This window comes from Psammomys obesus, unplaced genomic scaffold (genome assembly GCF_907164565.1).
Source record: "Psammomys obesus unplaced genomic scaffold, mPsaObe1.curated_primary_1811, whole genome shotgun sequence".
In the NCBI taxonomy this organism is placed as follows: domain Eukaryota; kingdom Metazoa; phylum Chordata; class Mammalia; order Rodentia; family Muridae; genus Psammomys; species Psammomys obesus.
Genome location: NW_026593286.1, coordinates 6425071 through 6440195, shown reverse-complemented (window position 1 = coordinate 6440195; position 15125 = coordinate 6425071). Strand labels below are relative to the sequence as shown.

Here is a 15125-nt window from a genome sequence, read left to right as displayed (position 1 = left end):
CTCAAATCACTTGGAAGGGGAAAAGTGGAATTTACTACCTGGGTGTTCCTCTTCCATGCTGTTCGTATAAATTTAAACTGAGATTCCTGAGAATTAGATTGAACATGACAAAAATTGCTGTGTGGGCAGTTTTGTTGAGTACTTGCAGATTGATATAGCCCTTTGTAACAGTGAAGGGGAAAGGTTCTTTAAGCTGCCTAGTTCCCGAAGGTGAGCTCACCAGTTAAGGAGTTTGTAACTAGAGGTCCTCTTTAACCCTTTGATGGGTAGCAAAAGGAAAAAGAAAGAAAGGAAGGAAGGAGGGAGGGAGGGAGGGAGGGAGGAAGGAAGGAAGGAAGGAAGAAAAGAAAGAAAGAAAGAAAGAAAGAAAGAAAGAAAGAAAGAAAGAAAAAAAATCTACAAACTCTTCCAGACCTGGCCTTGAGGGGCACCTGAGCAGCCGTGCCAGACAACATCCTCCTCCTGCTCACAGACCTTGTATTACATTCAGATTTATGTATCCTGGAATTTTTCATTACTTCAACTCCTTCTAAGTTTAAGAAATAGCCTCAAATCCTCACCACGTCACGGCCATGGAGTGCTGCCATGGCATGCCATCCCGGTGGTCAACTTTTGTGTGAGGAGATTACATAACGAAATACCGCACAGAACTGGAATTCGTCAGTTTGAATTGTCCTTCTTACCTAGCAACTCCATCAGTGTTTCCACCAAAGTCAGCGGGACTTTGCTTGTCCCGGCTAAAAGGGAGTTTATTGTGTGGCTACAAGGTGATATAAGCCCACTTGTTTTTCAGATGTTTAGTCTGTCTCAACACTTCAGAAGAACCAAGCAAGGCCAGGGTGCATGGGTTACCCGAAGGGAAGCCCTTTCTGCTGCCTGCGTTCTCTCAGCCCCTTTGGTCAGCTTATCATTTCTGAGCTCTCAAACCAGATCTCTCTCTTAATGGCTTACAGGTTGGAAATTCTGGCCATGAGGTCAAGAGGGTAATCCCCAAGAACAGTATATTCCATCACAGGTTGGGTGGGAGCCCGTCTGAGTCCTGCATCTACTGCTGGGGGGAAAGGGAGTTCTTAGGTGATGCTTGCATTCATCCTCTGCTTGTGCTTGCGGCACAGACAGCTCACAAACAGCTCATTTCATTGCCTGGCAACACCATGCTTAAGGGATCAAGACTTTCTTTGGGGTTACTGTTTGCAGTTTATTATTATCATAAACTTCAACAATAGACCCATGATATGCAGAATGAGGCCAGCAGCTAAATGAGAATGTAAACCTGGTATACTCAGTTAAAGTCTGTTTGTCTCTTACCATTCTCCAGTGGCTTCCCATCTCTGTCGAAATGAAATATACATGTTTCATCCAGATCCAGCATTCCTATCATTAGGCCTGTCTACTTCACTAGGTTTCTCCTTCCTATCTTCTCCTTCCTCCCTGCCTTCTCTTTGTTTCTTAGCCTCCCCAAGCTTGTCCTGCCCCTAGCCCTTTGTTCTGGATGTGCCCTGCCAGTGATCATTTGACATGGTCCATGGTCCATTCTACCTTGCAGGCTTTGGTGTATTTTTCAGAGAGAGGCCATCACAACGAAACTTAGGAGACATGCCAAGCCTTCTCTTCCACCTTGTTACTTTATCCAGTGTCTACTGTCTTAAGTAGATTTTATAATCTCATTATTTACTCAGTTGTGGTTATTCTCTCTTCACTAGAATACAAGCTCCATACAAAGGACCTTGCCTGTCCTTCTGTATGACTATGTCCTAGCCCCTGAAAAACTATTTGATATGTGCATGGTAGGAGCTTTACTAGCATTTGTCCGATGGCTGAATGAGTGGTGGTGGTGGTTGTCAAGAACATGTGGGAAAGAGTGTTAGGATTATGAGATCATTCAAAAATCAAGCTATGTGGTGTCTCACCTGCAGGATATGAGCTCCAGAAGCTCCATGCTGCTGGCAGCAGACACAGCTGGTGCTACCCTCTGCCCAACCCTGTACCACTCTTTCTCTTAGACATATTTTTGTCCCCTAAGGACATGGGCTTGTTCTGTGCAATTTCTAATTCCTTTAAGCTGGAACAAGAACAGCAAATAAAAATTGTAGGGAAATGTGTTTTGGCTTTGAAAGAGAAGGGTGGAATACATAGGTGCCGTTTTTATCTGAGAATGAAGCAGACTGCCCTGGGAAGTCACCTAAGGATGGAGACTTGGACTGGATATTCTCTGTGCAAGCCACCAAGGGACACCTGGTTCTGCACGGGCAGTTAGACCAGCCATCATTCACAGCCCTGTCTGCCCTAGGACCTTTCTTCTTTTTTCTTTTTTTATTATTATCATTTATTACAATTTATTCAATTTGTATCCCGGCTATGGCCGCCTCCCTCATCTCCTCCCAATCCTACTCCCCCTCCCTCTTCTCCTCCTATGCCCCTCCCCTAGTCCGCTGATAGGGGAGGATGTCCTCCCCTTCTATCTGACCCTAGCCTATCAGGTCTCATCAGGACTGGTTGCATTGTCTTCCTCTGTGGCCTGGGAAGGCTGCACCCCCCAGGGGAAGGTGATCAGCCTGTCACGGAGTTGTTGCCAAAGAAAGTCCTTATTCCCCTTACTCGGGTCCCCACTTGGATACTGAGTCCATGGGCTACATCTGAACCAGGATTTGAGGTCCTGTCCATGAATTGTCCTTGGTTGGGGTATTAGTCTCTGCAGAAGTCCCAGGGCTCAGTTTTTATGGCTCTGTTGGTCTCCTTTTGGAGCTCCTATCCCCTCCAGGTCTTTTTATCTCCCCCTTTTTTGTAAGATTAACTGCACTCTGCCCTAAGTTTGGCCATGAGTCTCAGCCTCTGCTTTTTTGTTTTCCTGCTCATTCAGTTGATGTGAAACACTGGCTAAACATCAAGCCTTTTCTTTGTCCTTCAAGCTGGTTACAGGGTAGGAAAGTAGCTGATAGTGAGCATGTGGTAACTGATATTGGGAGAGGAGTAATAAGGTGTAGGAAGGCACACAAGGGGATGTAGTGCAGCTTGGTCCAGGTCATTAGAACAGTCCTGCCAGAGAAAGCCCTCTCTTACCCTTAGATGATGTGAGGGACAACTGGAGCTGTAGGAATAGGTGGGGAAGAGCACACATGCACACACACATACATATACACATACACACACATTTATAGACACATGTGGGTGGAGAGAGAGAAGGAGGGAAGAAGGGAGTGAGAGAAAGAGAGAGGGAGGAGTAGCTGGAGTTCCAGGCTTGGGAGAGACAGGCATGAAGAGGAACTTCATTGGTTTCAAATTAGTTGCCATGTGGTGACAAGACAGCATACTGAGAGGAGTGCAAGAGCCAGAGCAGCAGGGCTCCATAGAGCGACAGGCAGGCCTGTATTTTCCACACAGTCTTCCGTGTCAGAGGTGGGCTTGCGCAGTAACAGGGAACAGTGAGGAACTAGGAAGGTCTTCCTTAAAGAAAATGCTGTCACTCTAGTAAAGTGGGGATAGGTAGGGAGGAGGTCTGGGCAGACTGGAGAAGTTCAGAACGCAGAGTACAATATGACTGGGTCAGCAGAGGCCTGAGTGGGTCCTGGATTTAGTTGTTCCATGAAGGTGACTTTGTTGCTTTATGTGGGCAGTGGTGGGTGGGTGGTAAGGTAGATGGGTGGTGGTGGTGGTGATGGTGAATCCGATTCCTGGATCAGGAACAGCAAATGGATTGGCTATGGAGGAGTCATGTGAGGTGCCTTTGAGACAGCTAAATAGCACTTACTAGTAGACTTGTTCAACCTGAACTTAGAAGTGTCTGGTTAGGTGAAAAGACTAAAGCCCAGAAATGAATAGACTGAACAGTGCAGGGAAAACAGGCTTAGCAGAGAAGTTAGCTTGGCAAAGCTCTGAGGCATGAAACAAACACATGGATGGGACAAGCAGAGAAAAGAGTGAGAAGGAAAAGTCCCCAGGATTGAGACACTATTGTAATCTCAGGATTGAGTGGCATGGTTCTCTAGTGACCCAGACAGCACATGCCTCTCTTCTGGCTGCTACAACAAAGTACTTTGAGGCTCATGCACAATAGTAACTTGTTTCTTACAGTTCTAGACACTAGGAAGGTCAAGATCAAGGCGCTGAGAGCCCACTTCCTAGTTCATAAAGAACATCATTTTGCTGTGTTTGCATAGTGGAAGGGACAAGGGCTGTTTTGGATACTGTTGGAGGGTTTTTTGAGGGGGGTTATTTTTCTTTCAAGAGTGGAACCTACAGCTTTGAGCTTTCCAAGCAAGGACACTAGCACTGAGATACTGTCTCAGACTCTGAGATCTCTTGTATGAGGCCTCTAATCTCGTTGGTATGGGCTCTAACCTTATGGCCGGATCACGTCCCAAAGGCCCCATCTTCTGACTCTGTTCACAGGGGATTGGGGTTTAACACATGAATTTGGAGAGGACACAAATACGCAGTTTATTGCATCATGTGCTGTAGTTTTCTGTGAGGAGTGTTGTGTTGGAGCTAGGAAGGGCCTGTGTCACCAAGGCCCATTCTCAGTAGTGGTACAAGCACTCTCAGGTGACCCGGGTCTGGAAGGGCCTACTTTTGCCCTGGCTAAGGGAAGACTGCCAATGCCTTCATCTCACCAACTCTGCCTAGGCGGTTCTCGGTGCTGGCCAGGCCTCTGGTGGTTGAGACAAGCAGTCTGCTTCCAGCCAAAGATGACTGTCAGCTACAGATTTAAAAAGGGACTGCTGGGGTTTCCAGGACTTATTCTTCTAATTAAAGAGAACTGGAGTTAATGGCTTAGTGGTTGTTCCAGAATCAGGCCCTGCTACAAGTGGTTAAAGAGCTTGGCAGTAAGAACCAAAAGAGCCTTCAGGGACAGGGGTGTGGCTGTGAACAAGGCTAGGAAAAGGACTTCTGAATCCAAAGCTAAGAATGTGGCTTCCCTTGAGTCATGAATGATAGGGAGGGTTTTTGAGCTGTGGCCCATTGAGACAGAAAATTAGGTTGTTTCATCTTGTCCTGGAGGTGACTGTGGGTGGGGGTTGTGAATGTTGGGGGTTGGGGGGATAAAAGGAACAAAAGCTCAGAAGGCAAGCTAGCTTGGAATTGGGGTTTATCACATCCTGGCTGGGCTATGTTAGACCAGTGATTTGCAGCCTCCCCTGGCCTCAGGTGATTTATCCTTGCAATCTGTTGGGTGTGGTTTTGTCAATGTTTAGATTGTACTCAGAAGCCTTGGCACAGAGATATATTTTAAAAGTGGTTATTCCTGCTATTCTGATTAGCGTTATAAGGGACAGGATTGAACCTAGGGCTTTGTGCATGATGGGCAAGTGATATATCTTTGAGACACATCCCTCAGCCCTGATTAGCATTTTTATTGAACATCATTGTCAATATTATGTTCTTGTAGTTGTCATAGATTACAAAACACTGTGTTATTTTCCCATCAATTACACTTTGACTCACTCCCATATGCTTTGCCCTGTGTCACACCAGTGTATCTACTAATTTCATTCGGCCCTGTCTTCCTTAAAAGTGGGAATTTCTTGAATGGGCGCCTAGCCTAACGCTGGCATCAACCAGAGTCTTCATTCATGCTGTGTATCGTGGGTCTGTGCAAGAATGGGAAAGATAGCTCAGCAATTAAGAGCACATGTGCTCTTTCAAAACTTGGACAGACCACAGCCGCACCTTGAGGACGGCCCCACCCCTGAGGCTATGACAAGGACACTGTCAAGAAATGGTTGCACCATCTGGGGAACTGGATTTGAAGGAAGGGCTGGTTTCTAAGCCCTATCTCCAGTCTTTTAGTATTTTACAGGAGTAAAGAGGTTTGATATTCTTCTCAGTTCATTCAAAGGAATGTTTGTATTCCTCTGAGTTTTGCAGCCTCTGTACAAAGTGGGACAGACATAAATGGCCTTGGGGAAATCTTTCTCTCTGCTTTCACTGCTCCTCAAAACTCATGGGAGTCCCCTTTGCCCCAGTAGATAAAAAAAAAAAAAAAAAAAAAAAAAAAAAAAACTTTTTTAGGAATAGTTTTATATTCTTTTGATAGACATTAAGAGGGAGCGTTTAAAACACAACACTAGTCCTCAATGTCTGACAGCAGCACTATCGGGCCTTTTGTAGGTACATTATTTTCTTCCATAGAATAAAAACTTCAGTGCCACTGTCTCCAGAGTTCTGCAAGTTCACATTATGAAAATATATGTAATAAAATATTTATTTAGGGTTTTCATAAAAAATGTTCAAAGTAGACAATAAGAGAGTATCTTTTGCTGGGTTGAGAGGCTCTGCAGGGAATTCAGAATGAAATTCAAGTCCCTCAAATATATTTTGGTTGGCTTCCACCATGTTTTATCTCCTGCAATGAACTCTTTGTCAGTTTGTCAATTTTCACTAAGTTCAGAAAGTTCATGTATAGTAACAAAGAGTCCAAGTTTAAAATTATGGTTTATATCATGATGTAATAGTCATCTCTCTTTTCCTTTAGTCAATATTTACCTGTGAGACCCATATATTATATCCTGATTTCAAAAGAAGACCCTTTATTTTACCTTCTTCAAGTGTTAGTTTTAAATACTTAAAATGTCAGAATTTAGAAGCTAAGCCATCCGAGACTTCTGCCTGTGGTCCTTTGGAATAAAGTTCCTAGAGCATCAGGCATCATGGGTGGGTTCACTGCACTCGGTGCCCCAGCAGCCTAGCTGCATGCCTGTCAGAGCAAGGCTTCTCAACTTGGAGCTAGGCTGGTTTCTCCCAGCTACCCAGCCGGCCTTTTCCTTGTGGAAGCTAAGCCAATCGGTTGCACCATCCCATAGCAGCCATCGGGCTGCCTTTAGACTTGGCCTTTCCTTTGTAAATGCTGCAAGACTGTACAGAAAAACCCAACGAACGGACAGTCACTATATGTCAGAACAATTGAAGAATAAGCTCTAGCCCTTCCTTATTTTAAGCACCCCATTTTTAAAAATAGAAGTAAGAATTACCCCCCTAGTGAAGGAGGAATAGGAAAGCAGTAAAAGCTCTAAATGTTCCTGGGCCAGTGAGATGGTTCAGTAGTAAAAGCTCCTGTCCCCAGGGTTCACATGGTTAAAGGAAAAGAATTGATTCCATCAAGTTTTCCGCTAACATTCACATGTACATCATGGTATGCTCACCCCAACCCATGCATACACATAGATATATATATAAGAATGTAATTTTTTTTTTAAAAAAAATTAAGAATGCCTGGAGCCTTAGGACCAGTCACACAGGTTACCAAAGGAGCAGATGGGGATGTGCTAATAAGCTCCTTGATATCAGATGGGGCTCTCAATGAGTCAGAACCAAAAGCGTGTTCATTAGCTCAGGAATGGCCAAGTAGACAAATAGACTAGGTTCAACCTCAGCTGGATCCTGGAGTTCAAATGAGGTCACCTGGATTTTTCCCTATTTCTTAGATTTGTTATTTTCTTTGTTGGTTTGAGTATGCAGATGAAGGTGGTTCCTGTCAACTGCCAACATATGCTGTCCCTCATTTCTGAGTTCACAGGAGAGACCCTCTTGGATGAAGTCCACATTGGGCCTTAAAAACAGGCTCAGGAAAAGGTCTGTTTGGCTCATGCCAAGAATAGTCACTGTCAACAGGGACAGTGTAGGGACGTGCATCAGGTGCATGCTTAGCTTAAGCACCTTCAACCCTGTGCTTGTATCTCTAGTGTGTCTACCTTTCTCCAAGTTAAGTGCCTATTTTATGAGCATGTTGTTTTTAAATGCTGTCCTTGTGTGTTTCTGTAAACATAAGTATATCCGTGTATGTATTACATAGTGTATATCCACATGTACATATACATATATTCATATGTCATACCATATTTGAAAATTGATTAACAGGGCATTTAAGAATAAATTGTAAGTTTATAAACTGCTTCTCTGGTGGCCCTAAGAGACAGTCCCACCAACTTGGGCATTACCTCTTTGGTGGCCCTTGTAGGAGCTGGGCTATTGGAAGGAAGGAAAGAAGGGCAGGAGAAAGGAACAAGCAAACTATTGCTTCTGCACTAGGCTTGTCTCTTCCAAACATGATGATGGATTTACCAAAGATAAGAAACCTTCAGAAATGGGAATAGCTTGTGAAAATGGCCCTCAGATTTATTCACAGTGAAAGCCCCTCCATCTGTTTGGTGTAGGTTGGGGGAAGTGACAACCACACAAGTCGCAGGAGCTAGAAGTAACTGGCAAGACTAAAGCAGTGACCCATGCTTCAGAGCCTGAGCCTGTGGCTGTTATGACTGGCACCCTTGGAAAGGATCCCAGGAAGAATTCTGCTAACCTTCCGTCAGGCTGACGTTCCTTCTTATCTGATTCCAGGCACCTTTGAAGTGGGCGTCCATATTGCCGACGTGAGTTTCTTCGTTCCTGAGGGGTCCTCTCTGGATAAGGTGGCTGCTGAGAGGGCCACAAGTGTCTACTTGGTCCAGAAGGTACACATCAGCTTTGAGTTTCTAGATTTCACCAAGTGTGTCCACTTAGTAAAGAACATGTCTTTTCTGAATATTTTCTCAGATCTAGTAAGGTCTAAAATATGGGCATGGCACTGGAAGTATGCTTGCCCTTTTCTACTGCACAATTTCTTGAAAGAAGCCAAAGCTTTCATCTCAGGCCTCATCTTCAGAGCAGCCAGTGCCTCCAACAGTGGTCCACTTCAGAAGAAATGAGGGAAAATAATTACTTTCCAACTGTTGCTCCAAAGAAGGGCTTATTAGACAACCCACAACAGCCACTGGTTTTTTGTGAAGTTTGGTTGGGATCCACCCACATCCAATCATTTGTTATCAGTGGCCACTCTCAGACGGTAGCAACAGAATGGGATGACAATTTACTTTCTACAATAGGCCTTTGAGAAACTGTTTTAACACTTGTTATAAATGTGGACACGAAGCCTGTCCTGACCTGTACTTTACAGTTGGCCCACAGAGTCCCTCAGATGGATTCTCTCACCTCAGCTATGAAAGGAAGAAATTATATCCCTTCTAGGGACTGGGAGATAACTCAATAAGTAAGATGTCTGCCATGTAAGCGTAAGGACCTGAGTTTGGATCCTCACTAGCCACATAAAAGCTGGGTATGATGACACGCATCTGTAATTCTAGCATGAGTGGAAATGGGGGGAGACTGTTCCTCCAAAACTCACTGGTCAGCAAATCTATCCAAGCAATGTGTTTGAGGTTTAATGAAAGTTTCTATCTCAAAAAATAAGGTGGAGAGTGATAGAGAAAGACACCCCATGTTGACCTTTGGTTTACACACACACACACACACACACACACACACACACACACACACACGCACGGAGAAGGAAATACGTGTATTTCATCCTATGTAGCTGGCATATCCCTACAAGTAACTATGAGAATCTCTCCCTCTAACAAAGATTTACCAGGTACCAAGTGCCTGCTAGGCATTGCAGTAGGCCTCAGGACAGCTGTAAATAAAAGAACATACATGAATATCTCTATTTTCCAGTGTAACTCATGGGTTCATCCAGTCTTTTTGTTCCCTGACAGTCTGCTCATCTGCTCATTTTGGCTCATCTTATTTTGGGATGTTCACTTTTGTCTGACTCCCATGAACTCAATAGCTTGAAACTTCTCTCCCCAATCCCATACTCTAGACCATAACTTTAGGCATTTGATCATTGACTGTACCAAGGTAAAATGTCTGTCCCCCCTCCTGCCAACCCATCCCAAGGCATTCTGGGAGCTAGATATTGCTTACTTGGCCCCAGCTCTCAGGGACCAGAGACTAGGTAAGTGTCACACCTACTGCATTCTGAGAATTTCCAGATGTCATCACCCAGCGAAGGGGTACAGCTTCCTGTTCTCTCCACTACAAGCTGCCTGTGTGCCAACAGTGTTGGCAGAGAAACACAAGGCCATGAACTCTGCTTCACAAACAGACTGGCTGCTGCCTCTCCATCTCCCTGTTTATTTTAGCTAAAATGATTACTGGAGTGCCCGTCTGAAGTTCTGAAGTCTCTCCCCACATAGGGGAACTGCAGAGGACCAAGAAAAAGGTTTTCCAGGGTCTAGGTTTTCATAAGCCTTTGGGGCTGAGAATTTTAATCCTTTATAAGACAATCTCCCCCTTTCTCTTAGTTCTTGCTGGTTTCTCTTGCTGGTTTCTTTTGTTATGAAAGCATTCACAACAAACAAGGCCTTGAAAACAAGTGTATTCCTAGCTACCTGAATTCCTACTTCATGAAGCTCCCCAGAAAGGTTTAGTACTTTGGTAGTTTTGTTGTTCAGATGCTGTTAAGGCAGGCCACAAAATCATCACAGTGGTAAACAGAGAGAACCTGGTCTGTCTTAAGCAAGCTGGAGAGTAAAGGCCACCACTCAAGGCTGTCCTCTGACCTCCAAACATGCACCATAGCATATGCATGCCTACACTGACACACACAAAAAGCACATACACGCTTTTGGGAGAGTGACTTCTGTTCAACTTTGTCTTTTTTGGTATCTGTACTAAGCATTCTTGAAGAAAAACAAAAGAAAACATTAAGCTCTAGAGGCCCCTTCTTAGCTTGTACCTCCTGAGAATGTAGTTGTGATATTTGTACAGTGACCCCACTTGACCTCAGGCCTCTGGCATCCATGTATACTCCCTGCCTGATAGTGATGCCGGCCAAACTCAGCTCTTCCCTCGTCCAGACTTGCAAGAAGGAAGATGAGCTTCCAGATCCCTTGTAGCTACAAAAACTCTAGTGTGGAAGCTGGGAGCTTAATCTTTGAAATGCTCTCTTACCCTTAAAGACTTTGTAAGTGAGTAAGTGTGAAACACTCTCCATTTACAATTGTTTAACTCTACCCTTTGGGTCCAATGAATTGAGAACTTTAGACACCATTGGAGCCTCTTCCTCTGAGCAGAAGAGCAGGCTTTCTCTAGTCTCAGAGCTGTGGTCTGTCTTTATAACCAAGAGTTCTGTTTGAAAATCAGAAACCAAAAGAACAGGATTAGATTAATAGCTGAATCTTTTCCTTTCTGTTCCTTTTACTTTGCTTTTGGTGACTGTCACAGTTCAAGAATCTCTTTGGGAGTGCTAGATGGGGCTCTGCAGCTAACTCTGAAGGTGGGGAGCTAATAGAAGATGCGCTATGAGTCTCCACTGCTAGCCCTGCCTCCAGCTTGGCAGGAGCTTGAGGCGCTGGCCCACAACCTTGGACAGCAGGAGCTGTGCATTCTGATGCCTTTGAACCTCTGCTCTGACCTTTCTTCCTACTCAGTTTTGTTTCTTAAAGGACTGTGTCCAGGAACTTCTCTGCTGTTTTCACTTTCCTTTGCCTGTAAAGGTCTTCTTAAAAGCTGGTGAGCTGCCTCTCCCTGTGCATATTCTCATTTCTCTCATTTGGCCAAATAATTTTTTTTCCCCAACTCTGTCACTCCAGGGAAGGGGGATGGGCATTCCCCGGTCGATTTTCCATCTATAGGAAAGGTGGCTCTGACTTCTTTTCCTTGAGATGCCAACTTATAAATGACTGATGGTCAGAGTTACAATCTAAGCTTGGTTTGGGGAATGATCCCAGAGAGTAGAACAATATACAGTGGAACCAATCCTGGGTCCAGGTCCTAGCTCACTGGCTTTAAATGAAATTCTTTTCCTTGAGATTTGACTCCAGTATAGGGATTCAGTAACTCTTGTTAACAAGGGAACATAGTCAAGAGAAAGATAAACGTAAATGGTGCTTGTTTAAACGTTAAAACACACCCTTCTTTTTGACAGAGATGGTCCTGTTAGGATGGGGATAACTGTGTATCTGAACTTGACCCTATGGTTTTCAGAGGCTGTGACATCTGCTTGGCTAATGCCTTCTCTGGGAAAGAAATGCAATTTAATTTTAAGTTTTAAGGTAATTAGAAAAAAATAAATAAGTGAATTTAAGTTTTAACAGTAAAAGAAAACCTAAACAGTTGAAACCTAAACCTAAACTTTCTGTCTGCTGGCCCAGCCATGCATGTTATTTTAGGTGTGAAACAGCTCAAATGAGAGCTCGCCCATAAATCTCGAGGATATTTTATTGGTAGTGCTTTATAATAGAGATCAAAGATTGGGATTGGAAGCCTGTCTTCATGCAGAGTCCAAAGAGTTTTAAGATGTTCCTCCTGACACCAGCAGATTGTCAATGTTGCTGTTTTGTTAATGTCAAACTGTGTAGCAAAGATTTGATCAAATTCTGAATTCATAGAAGTGTTGATATGAAAAAGGAAACCCTTTAAGCAGAGATGTTGGCCAGCAAATGCATTATCTATTTCCTTTAGGTTTCTTTAGTCTGTGAGCCAGGAGCTAGCTGAGCATGCCTTGGTGTAAAAACCTCCAAGTCCTGAGAAAGGGATTAAACCGGCTTGCCATGTTGCAGATCTGGAGAGCACTGAAGGTGTGAGAGGACAGTTACCTGGGGAGCCAGCTTAAAAAGACAGAGTGTGACCTCTCAGACAGAGGGAGACCCCCATTACTTGTGAGTCTGGCCTGATGTCACTGCTCATCCTTCCTGTTCTTCCGCACCCAGATGATTGATGCTTCCCTTCTGTGGCCCTTTCAGCTGGTCACAGGGCTGTCCTGGCTCACCCACTGCTGAACTTGGCCAGCCTGCCTGCTGTGGCTTTAGCAGATGTTTCTGCTCTCTGAGGCTCATGTAAGATTTTATAGTCTTGTTGGTACCCCCACCCAGCAGTATTGGGCAGTGGTGTACTGACCTGAATGACCAGTTCCCTCAACTCTCCCAAGCCCTGGTCCAGAATGCTTAGAAAGTCAGGGTCCTATCATTACTTCTTTTTTCTACAGCCAGCCTTTAAGCTCTGTCCGGACTGAACTTTGGGCTTAGGTCTGAAGCATTGCCAAGCTCTCTGCCTTTTCTTCTGTCAGATCTATCGTTCTCACCGTGTAGCAGTACTGAGGACCACTGTGCCAAGTGTCAGGGGTGTAATGCTGAAAGGAATACTGGTCCTGGTCCTGACCAGAAAAGGCTGACACATTACAAGCACTTGCACTGGGCTGCCCTGGTTATAAAAGTACTGAGAGGAAAGGGAAGTCATGTCTGCCTGGGTTGGAGGGAGTGAGGTACAGACAGCTTCTTCAAGAGTCGAGATGACACAGAGGTCAGTTTTTTAACAATGTCACACATTTTAGGAAAATGTCTAGCTAGAGAGAAATAGGTACTGAGGACCTTCCAGGCACAGGCTTAAGGGGTGGGGGGGCGGTGTTCAGAGGCTAAAGAGATGGCTGATCAGTTAAGAGTTCTTACTGCTCTTCTAGAGCCCCCAACACCCACCTGGCATCTCACAAGCACTAGTAATCCCAGTTCCAGAGGATTTAGCTTTTCTGGTGGTGCACAGAAGCTCACACAGGCAGGCATGCCATGCGCACACACACACACGCACACACAGAGGAATTACATAAAGGCTTTGGAAGCAGTGTGTTTGAGGAACAGCATGTAGAGTAGAGCTTGCTGGGGTATGAATTACAGGGGTTTCTAAGGGGTGGGGGTTGGAAAGAGGCCTGAAGTGGCGGACTAAGAAGCATGGGCTTCTTTAGGGTTATAGGTTATGCTTAGTTTTGGGAATAGTTGAGTGGCCTTTATTTCAAGTAGAAACTTATTTGAGTACTCTGGATAAAGGCGAATTCATCCAGAATCAGGGCTAACATATCCCAACACCAGGGTCCCTTCCCCATGTCTGTTCCTTGAAGCTTCAAGTAACCGTCCTCACATAGGCAGAGACCCTCATTCATAGACTCTCCAAAGGGTTTATCAATGTTATATCTGGCTGGACAGTCACCTCCAATTCCAGTAATGCCTACACACAGCAAGAAGGAAGGAAAGGCAAAGGGTGAGGAAATGGAGAAGTTATTTCTCCAGGTACTACCTACATTGATATAAATGCAGAGGGCAGATTCTCCCTAGTAACTCTCAATACATATGACTCCTGGCCACTGACGGTGAGGACCCAACCCTGCTCTTTTTGTTTTTTGTTGTTGTAAACTTGAGGTGTTATTGAATAGCTCAGGATCTTTCACCTCTGCCTCTATCATCATATCCAACCTATGGAGTCTAGTCTTTAGTGAAGACTTCTTGGCCCAACCAAAAGCATCTGGGCCCCTTTCATCCACTTGCTGGATGCAGCTTTTCCAGCGCCTTAATTTCTGGGAAAGGTAAAAGCAACAGGACCTAATACAAATAGGACTCTACCCTGCAGGGTATCAAAGCGGATGTTGAGACTCATAGCCAAACTTTGGGCAGAAGGGGGAGACAGAAAGACCTGGAGGGGACAGGAACTCCACAAGGAGAGTAAAAAAAAAAAAAATCTGGGTCTTCTCTGAGACTGATAGTCCAACCAAGGACCATTCATGGAGATAACCTAGAACTCTTGTACAGTTGTAGTCCATGGCAGCTCAGTGTCCAAGTGGGTTCCCTAGTAATGGGAACAGGGACTGTCTCTGACATCATCTCATTGGCCTGCTCTTTGATCACTTCCCCCTGAAGGGGATGTAACCTTACCAGGTCACAGAGGAAAACAATGCAGCCACTCCTGATGAGACCTGATAGACTAGAATCAGATGGAAGGAGAGGAGGACCTCCCCTATCAGTAGACTGGGAGAGGGGCATGGTAGGAAAAGAGGGAGGGTGGGTAGAATAGGGAGGGACTAGAGAGGGAGCTACAGCTGAGATACAGAGTGAAGAAACTATAATTAATAAAAAAATAAAATAATAAAAAAAAACAAATAGGATTGCTAAAACAGAGAATGTAGTGATTACTGGCAGATCATCTGTCTGAACAGGATTACAAGTAGTCACCAGATGAGGTGTAGTAAGAAGGAAGATGCATGGGCTGGAGAGACGGCTTGGTAGTTAAGAGCACTTTCTGAATACTCATGACCAAACTTCAGAGATATCTCAGTACCCAGGTTAACAAGCCAGGTGTCCTTACAAAACACGTGTAACTCAAATTGCAAAGGATCTGATGCCTTCTGGCCTCTGCTCATGCCCAGGTGCTGCACACAGCCACAGACAACCAGATGCATTCATGCATGCGTGCACGCATGCACACACAGATAGATAGATAGATAGATAGATAGATAGATAGATAGATAGATAGATAGATAGATAGAT

General features: G+C 44.6%; 1 protein-coding gene across 4 annotated transcripts in view; it reads left to right on the top strand.

Annotated features, from left to right (window-relative positions):
- The window catches only part of Dis3l2 (DIS3 like 3'-5' exoribonuclease 2), a 320053-nt gene that overhangs the window by 220915 nt on the left and 84013 nt on the right, over window positions 1-15125 (top strand). For all 4 annotated transcript variants that reach the window (XM_055616630.1, XM_055616632.1, XM_055616629.1 and 1 more), the window contains one exon: window positions 8332-8444. In XM_055616630.1, coding sequence (XP_055472605.1) covers window positions 8332-8444 — 113 coding nt within the window. The remainder of the gene's footprint in view (window positions 1-8331; window positions 8445-15125) is intronic.